Source organism: Bubalus bubalis, chromosome 4 (genome assembly GCF_019923935.1).
Source record: "Bubalus bubalis isolate 160015118507 breed Murrah chromosome 4, NDDB_SH_1, whole genome shotgun sequence".
Classification (NCBI taxonomy): Eukaryota; Metazoa; Chordata; class Mammalia; order Artiodactyla; family Bovidae; genus Bubalus; species Bubalus bubalis.
The window spans coordinates 138,662,280-138,677,612 of NC_059160.1; the positions used below are offsets into that span (position 1 = coordinate 138,662,280).

Below are 15,333 nucleotides of genomic sequence, written 5' to 3' on the forward strand. Positions count from 1 at the left end.
AACACTCCTTCAACAAATATTTTTTAAAAATCTATCTTACTGAATAATATTGTCTTCTTTATTTTCCTAGAATATTCAAACTATCCTATCAAAACTATAGCTCATAAATATTACCTTTCATCTTTCCATATTATATTCTTTTTAAAATGCCTTTAATTCATTTTATTCTCTCTCTCCTTCCCTCCCAATCTTTGCTTTTTATCCACTTACCTCCTTACACTTTTAAATGGTTAACTAAAACAAAATTTAAAGCACTCCGATTGCCAACAAATTAAACTATCCTTCTATGTAGTTAATTAATGTTGAAAAATTTCTAAAAGTATCTTTATATATACCAAACACCTAAATTAGTATTTCAATGCCTTTAACATATTTCTTTGATATTAATATAAGAAAATTATTTTATTCAAACTGAATAATTATTAAATGCTGAATACTCTTCCAGAAAACAGGGATAATAATGGCTAAAGAGATGTGACTTTTCCCCTACAGAATTAATGATGAGAATTCACTGCAATCTATTGTTTTCTTAAATGGAGTATCTCCTGATATGAAGTAATTTTTTCTTACTACCTTAAAATCCACAATTGACCCTTAAACAACATGGGGGTTACAACTCAACCCTCAAACCAGTTTAAAGTACATGTATATAACTTCTCAATTCATTCTCCATGTCTGTGGTCCCCCATTTGTAGAGTGAACCAACTGCAAATAGTGTAGCATAGGAGTACATATTTATTAGAAAAAAATCCACATACAAGTTGACTCGCACAGTTTAAATCCATGTTGTTCAAGGATCAAATGTAATTCTTCCATAAATATCAGATATTATCCACAATGATTCACTCAATTTTGACAAAATTTAACAAAGAAAACCATATGCTACTTAATGATTTATAAAAAGTAACCCACAAAGTATCATTCAGAAAAATTCTTTCACATTGCATACAAATCAGTCAACTATCCCTAAGCAGTCATCACTTCAATTTATGTTTCCCCTAAAAAACAGAATGAACTATTTGTGGACGAAATATGCTGAAAGAGTATTAACAAAAAGACATAAAAATGTTTGAGAAAATGGAAGTAGTATTTTGAAATATCTGCCAGCTACTTCAGAGCTTTGTTATTTTTGTCTAGTGGCTAAGTTGTGTCCAACTTTTTGTGATGCCATGGACTGTAGCCTGCCAGGCTCTTCTGTCCATGGGATTTTCCAGGCAAGAATATTGAAGTGGCTTGGCATTTCCTTCTCCAGGGCATCTTCTCAACCTAGGGATCGAGGTTTCTCCTCAATCGAGGTTTCTCCATGTTTCTTGCATTGGTGGGGAGAAGCCACTTCTCAGAAATATTAATCTTTCATCACTAAGAAAGCTCAAAACTTATATTTAGCTCTTAATTCTTTTAAAACAAACAACTGAAAATTATTAATGACATAAGGAATATAGATCTTACCAATGCAGGCCACTGAATCTGTTTGCTCTTTGATCCCTGAGTCTGGCTAGGGTTGATCCTTCTGGCCCAGATTAAGTGGTATTCCACCAAGAAGGTTGAAAAATCTTCATAAACTTTAACCCACTCTCGTTTATCCCACTCAAGATCATCAAATTCCACATACACCTAGGAAAAGAAAATAAAACTCATAAGCAATGGAGAGTGTGATATTTTAAAATTTAAGCCATGAAGTTAAATTACAAAAGCCATTAACAAATTCATTATTCAAATTAACAGTTCTCTTAAAAATCATTTTTATCTCTCTTTAAACAAATTATAACACTTATTGTATACAGGAAGATAAACAGTAAGTTTACTAAGAAAAGCAATTCACATAATATTGTTCAGTACAGATTGGCGAGTATCTACTAATGAACTACGTTGATACTGATGATTCTAGAAGCAGAAGTCAGGAAATGTTTTCAAAGGACCAAACAGAAATTATTTTAGGCTTTGCAGACCTTATGACTTAACTACGTATCTCTGACTTTCTAGTATCAAAATAGACATAGACAGAATGTAAACAAATGAGTTTGGCTTTTTTCCAACAAAACTTTTCAGTACAAAGACAGAAGGCAGTATAAGGATGGTCAACATATGAAAAATCAATTAATGTAACATACCAGATTAACAGAATGAAGCAAACGACACGATCATTTTAACTGACAAAGAAAAAGCACTTGACAACCTGATCACTCTGTCATTACAAAAATACTCAACCAGGACTAGAGGGAAACTATTTCAACTTAATGAAAATAATAATGAAAATGAAAACCCCACAGCTGAATCATACTCAATGCTGAAAGACTGGAAAGCTTTTCCACCAAAACAGGAACAAGACAAGGATGTTATATTTGGGAAACCGAAGCTATTTTATTCTAAGTCATGCAATCATTTAACTTTTCTTTTCCCACCCTCACTCTTTTTCATTCATACATCTGTTTCATAGAGCTGTCTTCCCTACAAGATTATTAGTTATGCTGGAGGCAGTCTTATTCTTATGTTTTTCTTCTAGCCATCTTTTGCTCCCTTACACCTACCTGATGTGTTTGTTTCCACTTACTTAAATTCTGTTTATTCTTCTGGCCTTGCTCAACTTCTTGGAGGATGTGTATACCCCCCACCTCTATTCAAACTTAACTGTGAACATCAACAAGCAGTTATTTTTCATACAGTTTTATCAGTATATAATCAAATAATGGGTACAAACTCACTGAGGGTAGAACTGTTTCAGGGAACACATCACTGCTGCATACATACAAAGTACATAACAAATATTACAAATCTCATACTCTTGCAATCATGGAATTTTAAACATGGAGGTAAACTGGTAAAACATACGTTTGACTTGAGATATCTCTGCCCCTGCCCATTACTAAGCTACTTAGCTATGTTTATGTATTAGAATTGGGGAAGAGAGAAATACATTGTTTAAGGATATAATCTCTGTTCACGGTTACCCGCACAAACTCATAGCAGAAGCTCTGCTGTCTTCTACAAACGTATCCTTAGAGGTTACGCTGAGGCCATCTGATGTTATGCAAATATTTCAAATGATACTACTTTCTCCACTACTTTAAATCTTTCAAGGTTCTCAGTTACTCAATTCTGCATAAAAGGGTTTTGGGTAACACCAGTAAACTGAAGTTGAGACAAGGTTCAGGAAAACATTAGCACTATTTTTGCTTTCCCCTTATCAACAATACATACACACACGGATAAAAATATGGTATACCCAGTTGTGGATGTGACTGGTGATAGAAGCAAGGTCCGATGCTATAAAAAGCAATATTGCATAGGAACCTGGAATGTCAGGTCCATGAATCAAGGCAAATTGGAAGTGGTCAAACAGGAGACGGCAAGAGTAAACGTCGACATTCTAGGAATCGGTGAACTAAAATGGACTGGGATGGGTGAATTTAACTCAGATTACCATTATATCTACTACTGTGGGCAGGAATCCCTTAGAAGAAATGGAGTAGCCATCATGGTCAACAAAGAGTCCGAAATGCAGTACTTAGATGCAATTTAAAAAATGACAGAATGATCTCTCTTCATTTCCAAGACAATTCATTCAATACCACGGTAATCCAAGCCTATGCCCCAACCGGTAACGCTGAAGAAGTTGAACGGTTCTATGAAGACCTACAAGACCTTTTAGAACTAACACCCAAAAATGATGTATTTTTCTTTATAGGGGGCTGGAATGCAAAAGTAGGAAGTCAAGAAACACCTGGAGTAACAGGCAAATTTGGCCTTGGAGTATGGAATGAAGCAGGGCAAAGGCTTGTAAGAGTTTTGCCAAGAGAATGCACTGGTCATAGCATACACCCTATTCCAACAACACAAGAGAAGACTCTATACATGGACATTACCAGATGGTCAACAGCGAAATCAGACTGATTATACTGTTTGCAGCCAAAGATGGAGAAGCTCTATACAGTCAACAAAAACAAGACCAGGAGCTGACTGTGGCTCAGATCATGAATTCCTTATTGCCAATTTCAGACTTAAATTGAAGAAAGTAGGGAAAACTACTAGACCATTCAGGTATGACCTAAATCAAATCCCTTATGATTATACAGTGGAAGTGAGAAATAGATTTAAGGGATTAGATCTGATAGACAGACTGCCTGATGAACTATGGACAGAGGTTCGTGACAATGTACAGGAGACAGGGATCAAGACCATTCCCATAGAAAAGAAATGCAAAAAAGGAAAATGGCTGTCTGGGGAGGCCTTACAAATAGTCGTGAAAAGAAGACAAGCAAAAAGCAAAGGAGAAAAGGAAGATATAAGCATCCGAATGCAGAGTTCCAAAGAATAGCAAGGAGAGATAAGAAAGCCTTCCTCAGCGATAAATGCAAAGAAAGAAAGGAAAACAACAGAATGGGAAAGACTAGAGATCTCTTCAAGAAAATCAGAGATACCAAGGGAACATTTCATGCAAAGATGGGCTCAATAAAGGACAGAAATGGTATAGACCTTACAGAAGCAGAAGATATTAACAAGAGGTGGCAAGAATACACAGAAGAACTATACAAAAAAGAGCTTCATGACCCAGATAATCACAATGGTGTGATCACTCACCTAGAGCCAGGCATCCTGGAATGTGAAGTCAAGTGGGCCTTAGAAAGCATCACTATGAACAAAGCTAGTGGAGGTGATAGAATTCCAGTTGAGCTATTCAAATCCTGAAAGATGATGCTGTGCAAGTGCTGCACTCAATATGCCAGTAAATTTGGGAAACTCAGCAGTGGCCACAGGACTGGAAAAGGTCCGTTTTCATTCCAATCCCAAAGAAAGACAATGCCAAAGAATGCTCAAACTACCACACAATTGCACTCATCTCACATGCTAGTAGAGCAATGCTCAAAATTCTCCAAGCCAGGCTTCAGCAATACATGAATCGTGAACTTCCTCATGTTCAAGCTGGTTTTAGAAAAGGCAGAGGAACCAGAGATCAAATTGCCAACATCTGCTGAATCATGGAAAAAGCAAGAGAGTTCCAGAAAAACATCCACTTCTGCTTTATTGACTATGCCAAAGCCTTTGAATGTGTGGATCACAAGAAACTGTGGAAAATTCTGAAAGAGATGGGAATACCAGACCACCTGACCTGTCTCTTCAGAAACCTGTACGCAGGTCAGGATGCAACAGTTAGAACTGGACATGGAAAAACAGACTGGTTCCAAACAGGAAAAGGAGTATGTCAAGGCTGTATCTTGTCACCCTGCTTATTTAACTTATATGCAGAGTACATCATGAGAAACCCTGGGCTGGAAGAAGCACAAGCTGGAATCAGATTACCGGGAGAAATATCAATAACCTCAGATATACAGATGATACCACCCTTATGGCAGAAAGTGAAGAGGAACTAAAAAGCCTCTTGATCAAAGTGAAAGAGGAGAGTGAAAAAGTTGGCTTAAAGCTCAACATTCAGAAAATTAAGATCACGGCATCTGGTCCCATCACTTCATGGGAAATAGATGGGGAAACAGTAGAAACAGTGTCAGACTTTATTTTTTGGGGCTCCAAAATCACTGCAGATGGTGATTGCATCCATGAAATTAAAAGACGCTTACTCCTTGAAGGAAAGTTACAACCAACCTAGATAGCATATTCAAAAGCAGAGATATTACTTTGCCAGCAAAGGTCCGTCTAGTCAAGGCTATGGTTTTTCCAGTGGTCATGTATGGATATGAGAGTTGGACTGTGAAGAAAGCTGAGCGCCAAAGAATTGATGCTTTTGAACTGTGGTGTTGGAGAAGACTCTTGAGAGTCCCTTGGACTGCAAGGAGATCCAGCCAGTCCATTCTAAAGGAGATCAGTCCTGGGTGTTCATTGGAAGGCCTGATGCTGAAGCTGAAACTCCAATACTTTGGCCAGCTTATGCGAAGAGCTGACTCACTGTAAAAGACCCTGATGCTGGGAGGGATTGGGGGCAGGAGGAGAAGGGGACGACAGAGGATGAGATGGCTGGATGGCATCACCAAGTTGATGGACACGAGTCTGAGTGAACTCTGGGAGTTGGTGAAGGACAGGGAGGCCTGGTGTGCTGCGATTCATGGGGTCGCAAAGAGTCGGACACGACTGAGCGACTGAACTGAACTGAACAAAATATTTCAGTCAAGAACCTAAAGATCGATGGTGTATTTTTAATCTGAAAGGACATATACTCAACGTAAATTCTTCAAATGCAAAGTCCTTGATGTAAAATTAAAAGTTTCATCTAGAAGTGAACTTTCTAAACTCATACTTATCTTGCATAGACAGTATTATGGGCTATTTTAGGAATCTGCTAGCACCTGGGGACAGAAGGAAACTGAAACCAGACATTCTGCTTCTTTGCTGTAAAGCCAATTTACCTCCATAATATCTACAACAGTGAAGGACTTGACAGTTTACTGTAGACAGATAGGTAGGTAAACAGGTAGACAGTTGTGTGTGTGTGTGTGTGTGTGTGTGTGTGTGTGTGTGTGCGCGTGTGCGTGCATGCTAACAAGCTACCTTACTACTGTTCATGGACTCTGGCAAAGGACACAAGACCCCTAAGACTTCATTACTTAGAGCAAAAGCTACTTATTACTTAAAACAGAGTATCAGCATGCTACTTATGTTGGTTCCTCTTGCCTCCCAACTCCCATGGGAAGGAAGTGAAGGGCCCAGGATGAACACCTATATACACAGAAAGAAGAACAATGACCATGGAATAGTCTTCCACTTTTATTTTAAGTGGAAGCAAGCCTGTTTGTTTGGTAAAGTCTTTGCCTCATCCCTCCTTGCCACTCACTGCAAATACAACCCTGAGAAATGGCCCAGATAAAGAGCAGTCAAGGTTTTGCTTTCTTGGTATACATAGCAAGGGATACACAATGGCAATGTTAGATTACCTACATACCAACACAGGTAAGATTTTGTACCTTGCTAACTTGATCAGTAACAAACTTATTAGCCTTACAAAATATGGGTATGTAAATGGGAAGAGGCTTAGAGAGGCATAATTTCTTTCAATCTGTAAACCTATCTAAAACACTGTAAGTTAACACATTGTGCTGTGCTTAGTAAATACTTACTTTTGTTTAATTATCACATTACTTTGTATTAACTCCCTCCTCATCTATATTAGATCCTTCTATACACTTAGTCCCCTGTCTTACTAGTTAAAATACAAGATCTTTGAGGGCAAGGATTAGTATACCTTCATCTTTTTTTGCATCTCTAGTGCCTAGCAAAGTAAGGTCCTTGTTAAATTTTTTGAGTATCCACCACAGTGCAAAACATATTATAAACACAAATAAATGACAAATTTGGGGAAAAAGCACTACAACACTAAAGAAAAAAGGTACTAAAGGCAACATGAATAGAACTGATCTATTTACTGATTAGTCACTGGTTTCATAATTCTGTAGATAAAAGAAAAGGATGAAGATTTCACAGAGTAAATACCAGATTTCATATTAGAGCCAATCAAGATGAACACTGGAACTTCAGAAATTAGAGATATACATCAAGAGTTAACAGCCATGCATACATAGCAACAATTTACCATGTAGTGAATATGATGAGAGAAAAAGGCTAAACAAATAATTATCAAAAATAATCAGTATGAAAAAAAAAATCAGTATGTGATAGTAAATATGTGGAAAATACTTTATTCTCCCTCATATATGATAAGGGGCTTGTGTAACTCAATGATACTACGAGCCATGTCATGCAAGGTCACCCAAGATGGAATGGTCATAGTGAAGAGTTCTGACAAAACATGATCCACTGGAGTTAGAAACGGGAATCCACGCCAGTATTCTTCCCATGAGAACCCCGTGAAGAGTATAAAAAGGCAAAAAGATGTAACACTAGAAGATGAGACCCCCGCACCCGACCCAGGTTGGAAGATGTCCAATATGCTACCTGGGGAAGAGTTGGGGTCAATTACTAATAGCTCCAGAAAGAATGAAGCGGCTGGGCCAAAGGGGAAATAACACTCGGTTGTGTACGTGTCTGGTGGGGAAAGTAAAGTTCAGTGTCATAAAGAAGAGTATTGCATAGGAACCTGAAACATTAGGTCCATGAATCAGGGTAAACTGGATGTGGTCAAGCAGGAGATGGCAAGAGTAAACATGGACATCTTAGGAATCAGTGAACTAATATGGATGGGAACGGGCAAATGTAACTCAGAAGACAATTGTATCTACGACTATTGGCAAGAATCTCTTAGAAGAAATGGAGTAGCCCTCATAATCAACAAAAAAGTCCAAATTGCAGTACCTGGGTGCAACCTCAAAAAAGACAGAAAGATCTCAGTTCATTTATGAGGCAAACCATTTATCATTACAGTAATCCAAGTCTATGCCCCAACCACTGACGCCAGTTGGACGTGGTAACGAATGAACAACAACAAATATGTTATTAGCTCAAGATACTATAACAGTGAATTCTAAGAACTGCTCACTGGAAAGTTAAAAAACTGTAATGTTTTTCTTTTAATATGTGCTTTCTACAACAGATATCAATATGCCAAGATTCTCAGTTTTACATATATTTAATAGGAAATCCCTAAAAGAAAAGCTGTCAAACTGTTAAAGCAATCATTGGCAAGGAAAAAAAAAACATAAATAGCAATCATGCAATTCAGTTTCCGCTATTTTGCCCATTAAAATTAACCTAACCTTTGAACTCTTCAAACACAGTTACTGTTTAAATACAGAATGTCTCTTTTCTACTACATGGCTTGATTGCTTTAAATTAGCAAGTGGATTCTGCTCACCTGATTTCAAGACATGTATTCAGCTTACATGAATCTAATTTTTCTCCAACCACAAATAAAACAATGACCGTAAACTGAGAAAAGCTCCGTTCTTCAACAATATACTCTATTTAATGACATTTATAAAGAAAACCACAACTGTTTCTTGTGCAAAATCAAATGATATAAGACAAATTGAGTTATTTTTACCATGGTTTCAATAACAGTAAGTTGCTATCACATGAATTTAGTGCACTTATCAATTCAGTTTAGTTGCTCAGTCATGTCTGACTCTTGCGAACCCGTGAAATGCAGCACACCAGGCTTCCCTGTCCATCATCAATTCCTGGCGTTTGCTCAAGCTCATGTCCATCGAGTCGGTGATGCAATCCAGCCATCTCGTCCTCTGTCATCCTCTTCTCCTCCTGTCTACAAACTTTCCAAGCATTAGGGTCTTTTCTAATGAGTCATTTCTTCACATCAGGGGGCCAAAGTATTGGAGTTTCAGCTTCAGTCCTCCCAATGAATATTCAGGGTCAATTCCATTTAGGATTGACTAATTTGATCTCCTTGCAGTCCAAGGGACTCTCAAGAGTCTTCTCCAACACCACAGTTCAAAAGCATCAATTCTTTGGCGCTCAGCCTTCTTTATGGTACAACTCTCACATCAATACATGACTACTGGAGAAACCATAGCTTTGACTATCCAGACCTTTGCTGGCCAAGCAATGTCTCTGCTTTTTAATATGCTGTCTAGGTTGGTCATAGGTTTACATCCAAGGAGCAAGCATTTTTAAATTTCATGGCTGAAGTCATGATATGCAGAGATTTTGGAGCCCAGGAAAATAAAAGTCTGTCACTGTCTCCACTGTTTCCAAATCTATTTGTCATGAAGTGATGGGACCAGAAGCCATGATCTTAAGTTTTTCTGAATGTTGAGTTTTAAGCCAGCTTTTTCACTCCCGTCTTTCACTTTCATCAAGAGGCTCTTTAGTTCCTCTTTGCTTTCTGCCATGAGGGTGGTGTCATCTACATATCTGAGGTTACTGATATTTCTCCTGGCAATTCTGATTCCAGCTTCTCCTTCATCAAGCTCAGCATTTCACAAATTAATGCAATATAGCCTCATCTTTTTATTTACTCCAAACGAAGGGTGAGGATTTACATAATGTCATGTAAGAACTAAGAGTTCCCAGACTTGATTCTGCCAAAACTAACCAGCAACACAGGCTAAAACCACTTACACTCTAAGAAATTTTAACATTAAAAATAAAAGCACAGACTACACCAAGAATCACTTCTTTGTATATATTAATAAATAAGCATTAGAGAAGCCAAGTAAGTCATGCACAAAGTTCATTAACTAATAAGGTAAAGTTCAGTTCAGTTGCTCAGTCGTGTCTGACTCTTTGTGACTCCATGAATCACAGCATGCCAGGCTTCCCTGTCCGTCACTAACTCCCGGAGTTCACTCAGACTCACGTCCATCGAGTAACACATGTCTAATTTTACCACAGGTCTTCCAGGCTCTTAACATGCTAGGATTTACTATACATTATTAATGGGAGAGTTCATACTGAGAAATTTTCCCAATTTCTTTGTCCATAAAATCTTCTCTCATGGGATATCTAATAGATATTTTTCTATAAACTAGCAGTAGGGGGTAAACAGACTAGTTTTTTCCACAAGATTTACCTATTTACAAATCTATATAAATATTTTGGTAATAAGAAATCAATGTGTAAGAAAGGAGGGAGATTAGCAGATGCAAACTATTATACAAAGAACGGATAAACAACAAGGCCCCACCATATAGCACAGGGAACTACACTGAATATCCTGTGATAAACCACAAATGGTTTTATATATACGTTTTACATACAGGCTTCATATATACACTTTATATATAAGGAAGTAATCAATTAGAAGAATTTGAGAAATCAGAGCTAAATAATGTTTTTATTACTGCTGGTACAGAGTTGTATTTAAAATAAGTTTTCTAGATTATTGGAAGAAATTGTGAAAACAAAAGTACAATCATTTGGGAAATTCATTTATTATTAAGACAAAAAGATATTAAAGAAAATAATTACATATAAATTATATAAAATAAGGAAATTAGATCTCTTTTAAATTTCACTTCATAAAAAAGTAAACAATATAACCATAATTTTAGGTTCCTTCCAAAGTTATTAACACTAAGGGTCAAAATTAACAGACATTCACATGAACTAGGCCAAACTTAAACAAATATGTTTGAGGAATATGTTGAGGAATAATCAACACATAAAAGAATTATTTTAAAGAAACAGGTTGATCTTAAAAAAAATTAACTGAATTTGGAATTAGACACGAAAAATAGTCTTTCATAATCCAAGGAATAACTGGTTTGAAATAACGTAAGAGGTTTCTGCTATTTTCTCTTTTATTTTAGTCATCATTGTGAAGTGAAGTGAAGTCGATCAGTCGTGTCCGACTCTTTGCGACCCCACGACTGTAGCCTACCAGGGTTCTCCATCCGTGGGATTTTCCAGGCAAAAGTACTGGAGTGGGTTGCCATTTCCTTCTCCAGGGGATCTTCCCGACCCAGGGATAGAATAGGGGTCTACCCGCATTACAGGCAGACACTTTACCAACTGAGCCACCCAACATTTTAACAAACAAGTATTATATTCTGTATAGTTACATTAAATTTGCTAAGGTCAACTAAAATTAAAATTGTAAGGACAATTCCATAGAGGAGTAGAATACAAATTCACACCAAAATAGTATCTTACTAGAATGACAATCATAACAAGTAAAATTAAATATGCATTGTGCTATATGAATCTAGGTTCTGAAAATTCTGAAATAGTCTGGGGACCGCAGATAATCATTCATCTCCAAAGGGGTATTCAAATCTCTATCACAGTTAACAAGTATTATTGATAATCAAAATAATGGCAATATCAGTAACAACAGCAAAAACAGCTAGCACTTGAACAGGGCCTGCTATGTGCATGTATTAGGGGGCTCCGCAGGTGGCTCAGTGGTAAAGAGTCCACCTGCCAAGCAGGAGACAGGGGTTCAATCCCTGGGTCAGAAGAATGCCCTGGAGAAGGAAATGGCAACCCACTCTAGTATTTTTGCCTGGGAAATCCCATGGAAAGAAGGGCCTGGCAGGCTACAGTCCATGGGGTCCCAAAGAGACAAGACTTACCAACTAAACAGCAGCAGCACGTGCATATACTAAGCCATTTGATCATTATATATACCCTGTAAGTAGGCACTACTGTGACCAACTTTTTCAAAAGTGGGAACAGATCCAGAGAAATCAGTTGCCTAATATCAAGAGTTAGTTAATGGAGTTAATGAAAACAGTAAAATATCTTATAAGAGGTTTAAGTCATATAGCAGCACAGGGATAGTCCTTACAAGCTGATCCACACAGCATGTGATAAAATCACTGACTAGAGAGAGCTGTCCAGGTAGCTGACTCCTTTGTGGCATAAAAGTAGAAGAACCAAACACTTCAAATGGCCTTAAGACTTTCCATATTAAGTCTACAAGTTGGAGCCCTACGGAGCAAAATAAGAAAAAGGGTCAAAAAAGATAGTAAACAGTAAAATAAGAGACCAAGCTTGCTTTCAAAATCTATAGTATTTAATAAAGTGAGATTAAGCTTGCTTTTGATATTTATATTGCTTATTCCTCTATGAATTAAGTTACCTAAATAATCTTACTACTTGGTGAACAAAATGCACCAAGAATTGCAAAGTATCCAAAGATGCTTAAGTTTCAATTACTTTTCTCTACATTCAATAAAAAAGAACTATATTCCTATCGTGTCATCTAAGTTCCTTATTATAAAATTCGGTATGTATACTACTTGGCTTCTCAGGTGGCTCTAGTGGTAAAGAACCTGCCTGCCAATGCAGGAGACATAACTACTACTATCTTTTGGAAAGACTGAAGTGAAGTGAAGTGAAAGTCGCCCTGTCATGTCCGACTCTTTGAGATCCCAAGGACTATACAGTCCTTGGAATTCTCCAAGAGTACTGGAGTGGGTAGCCTTTCCCTTCTCCAGGGGATCTTCCCAACTCAGGGATCGAACCCAGGTCTCCCGCATTGTGGGCGGATTCTTTACCAGCTGAGCCACCACAGAAGGCCAAGAATAGAGGAGTGGGTAGCCTATCCCTTCTCCAGGGGATCTTCCTGACCCAGGAATCAAACCGGGGTCTCCAGCATTGCAGGCGGATTCTTTACCAACTGAACTATCAGGGAAGAGGGGTGGGTTGGAAAGATTAGGTATAGTATTTAATACAGTATCATTGATGATGATGATTGTCTTAATCTGCATGTGCTGCCTTAACAAAATACCAAAAATAAGAGAAACTTATTTTCTCACAGTTCCAGAGGCTAGAAGACTGAATACAGCAAGGTTTACTTAAGAGAAGGACCTTCCCTTGATTGCAGATAGGCTGCTTTCTCAGTGTGTGCTCACATGACCTCTTCTTTGTGGGAGCACAGACAGTCTCTTCTTAGGAGGCAACTAATCCAACCATGAGGGTCCCAGCCTCATGACTTCACCTAGCCCCAGCTGTCTCCCAAAGACCATCATCTCCAAATACCTTCACACTGAGGGTTAGGACATATGAATTTGGGGAGGACAGAAATACTGAATCCATAACATTAGGAAAGATAGCAGCAGCTAAAATCTGAGTGCTTACCATGCACTGGGTAAGGTTTTACAAAAAGGGAAACAGAACTTAAGCAACTTACAGCTTTTGGACAATTATTCAAATGATACGCAATTGAAAATGGCTAAGCTTAGAGCTCTCTTTTAAAGTACTGAATGGCTAAGAAGAAGGAAAACCATCAGAGCAGTTCTTTTTTAGCATATGAAGGCATTCTAGACACCACAGTAATACAATTGTAGACAATACAAAAGATGAGTAAGAGCGAGGAGCTTTACTAAACAAGATGGGGGGAAGCTTTCCAGGAACACAAATTCTGAGATTGCTTTTAAAGCATGGGAATGAATTAAGGTAGACAGCTCTTAGATGGGTTAAGAGAAAAGGAATTTCTGGGAGTAGTTTACAAAACTGATTCCATGAGTACATAACCCAAGAGTTTAAAGGAGAAGGATAACAACTAAAAATATAACGAAGAAAAATCCAAGTTAAATGCAAAGTCCTGAATACCACACAAAGGCGTATTAATAAATTCACAACATAATTTGTTTAGAAAAAGACTCAAATTCTGGTTTTAGTCTTTTGAGATATATAATTAGAAATTAAATATAATGTTTTATAGAAAAGAAGTCAAATATATGCAGAAGCTCCCATACCACTCCAATTCTAGGAGTACCTTTTAAAGTAGGTTGGAAATCTTATGAGATAACATAAATATCAATCATTTCTAAGTATGATAGCTTTTGATTTTTTTTCCCTTGGTATTTGATTATTAGACTCTTAAACTCAATCCTAGAGCTCCACAAAACTCCTAGAGATTTATCTTTTGAAAATTTATGTTGGCAGTTTACTACTTTCTATCACCTAACTGGCAAGCTGTTCTCAAAATGTTTCTGTCACTACTGAGAGTCAAAGAATCGATGCTTTTGAACTGTGGTGTTGGAGACGATTCTTGAGAATCCCTTGGACTGCAAGGAGATCCAACCAGTCCATCCTAAAGATCAGTCCTGAGTGTTCATCGGAAGGATTGATGTTGAAGCTGAAACTCCAATACTTTGGCCATCTGATGCGAAGAGCTGACTCATCTGAAAAGACCCTGATACTGGGAAAGAGTGAAGACAGGAGGAGAAGGGGACAACAGAGGATGAAATGGTTGGATGGCATCACCAGCTTAATGGACATGAGTTTGGGTAAACTCCAGGAGTTGGACAGGGAGGCCTGGCGTGCTGTGGTCCATGGAGTCACAAAGAGTCAGACACAATTGAGCGACTGAAGTGAACTGATTATTGCTACCAACTCCAAATCCAGTGACTCCTTTCAGAGCTTTCTGTTCCACCTGAAAGATGGTTTGTTCCTTCTTCCTATAATATAGTAAAAAAACCAGGTCTTTCCTCCTAGTTTATAACAGAGACTATACTATGTTCCTGTCTATAACCACGTGGACTTTCATTAACTGGGCCCCAGATGACAATGTAATAGGCAATCAGTCCATCAGATTGCTGAGGTAACTCAAAATCATCACTAATATTCTTTCTTAAAGATGTGTCTTTCCAGGTAAGTAGCTTCTCAAAGAGCTGGCCAGAGGTAAAATACATCTCTTTGACACTTTGAATGAAAAACCCAAGTGCTTCTAGTCCTTCTTTTCACAGTACTGAGAGCCACCTCTGCTTTCACTCTTTTGGTATTGTTAGTTTCCTCCATTTACCTTCTGAAACAGATTTTTAAGAAAGTTACTATAGAAATATAGACTTGTTATAACAATGTAAGGTAGTGATGAATGTCCTTTTTTACACTATTTATAAAGAACTCAGCACTGGGGCACTAGTAACAGTTTGTAAAATTAAAATATGCTTCTGTTTCTCAATCTAACCATTCACGTTTGTTAACAAAATATTTAACTAATTATGATAAAGAAACATGACACTT

At 37.6% G+C, this 15,333-nt stretch overlaps 1 protein-coding gene across 5 annotated transcripts in view; it reads right to left on the reverse strand.

Annotated features, from left to right (window-relative positions):
* The window catches only part of JMJD1C (jumonji domain containing 1C), a 317,595-nt gene that overhangs the window by 181,952 nt on the left and 120,310 nt on the right, over positions 1-15,333 (reverse strand). For all 5 annotated transcript variants that reach the window (XM_025285105.3, XM_006054761.4, XM_006054759.4 and 2 more), the window contains exon 2: positions 1,450-1,614. Coding sequence is in view for 4 of the 5 variants with exons in the window: in XM_006054761.4 (XP_006054823.4) it covers positions 1,450-1,614 (165 nt within the window). In the remaining variant the exon portion in view is untranslated. The remainder of the gene's footprint in view (positions 1-1,449; positions 1,615-15,333) is intronic.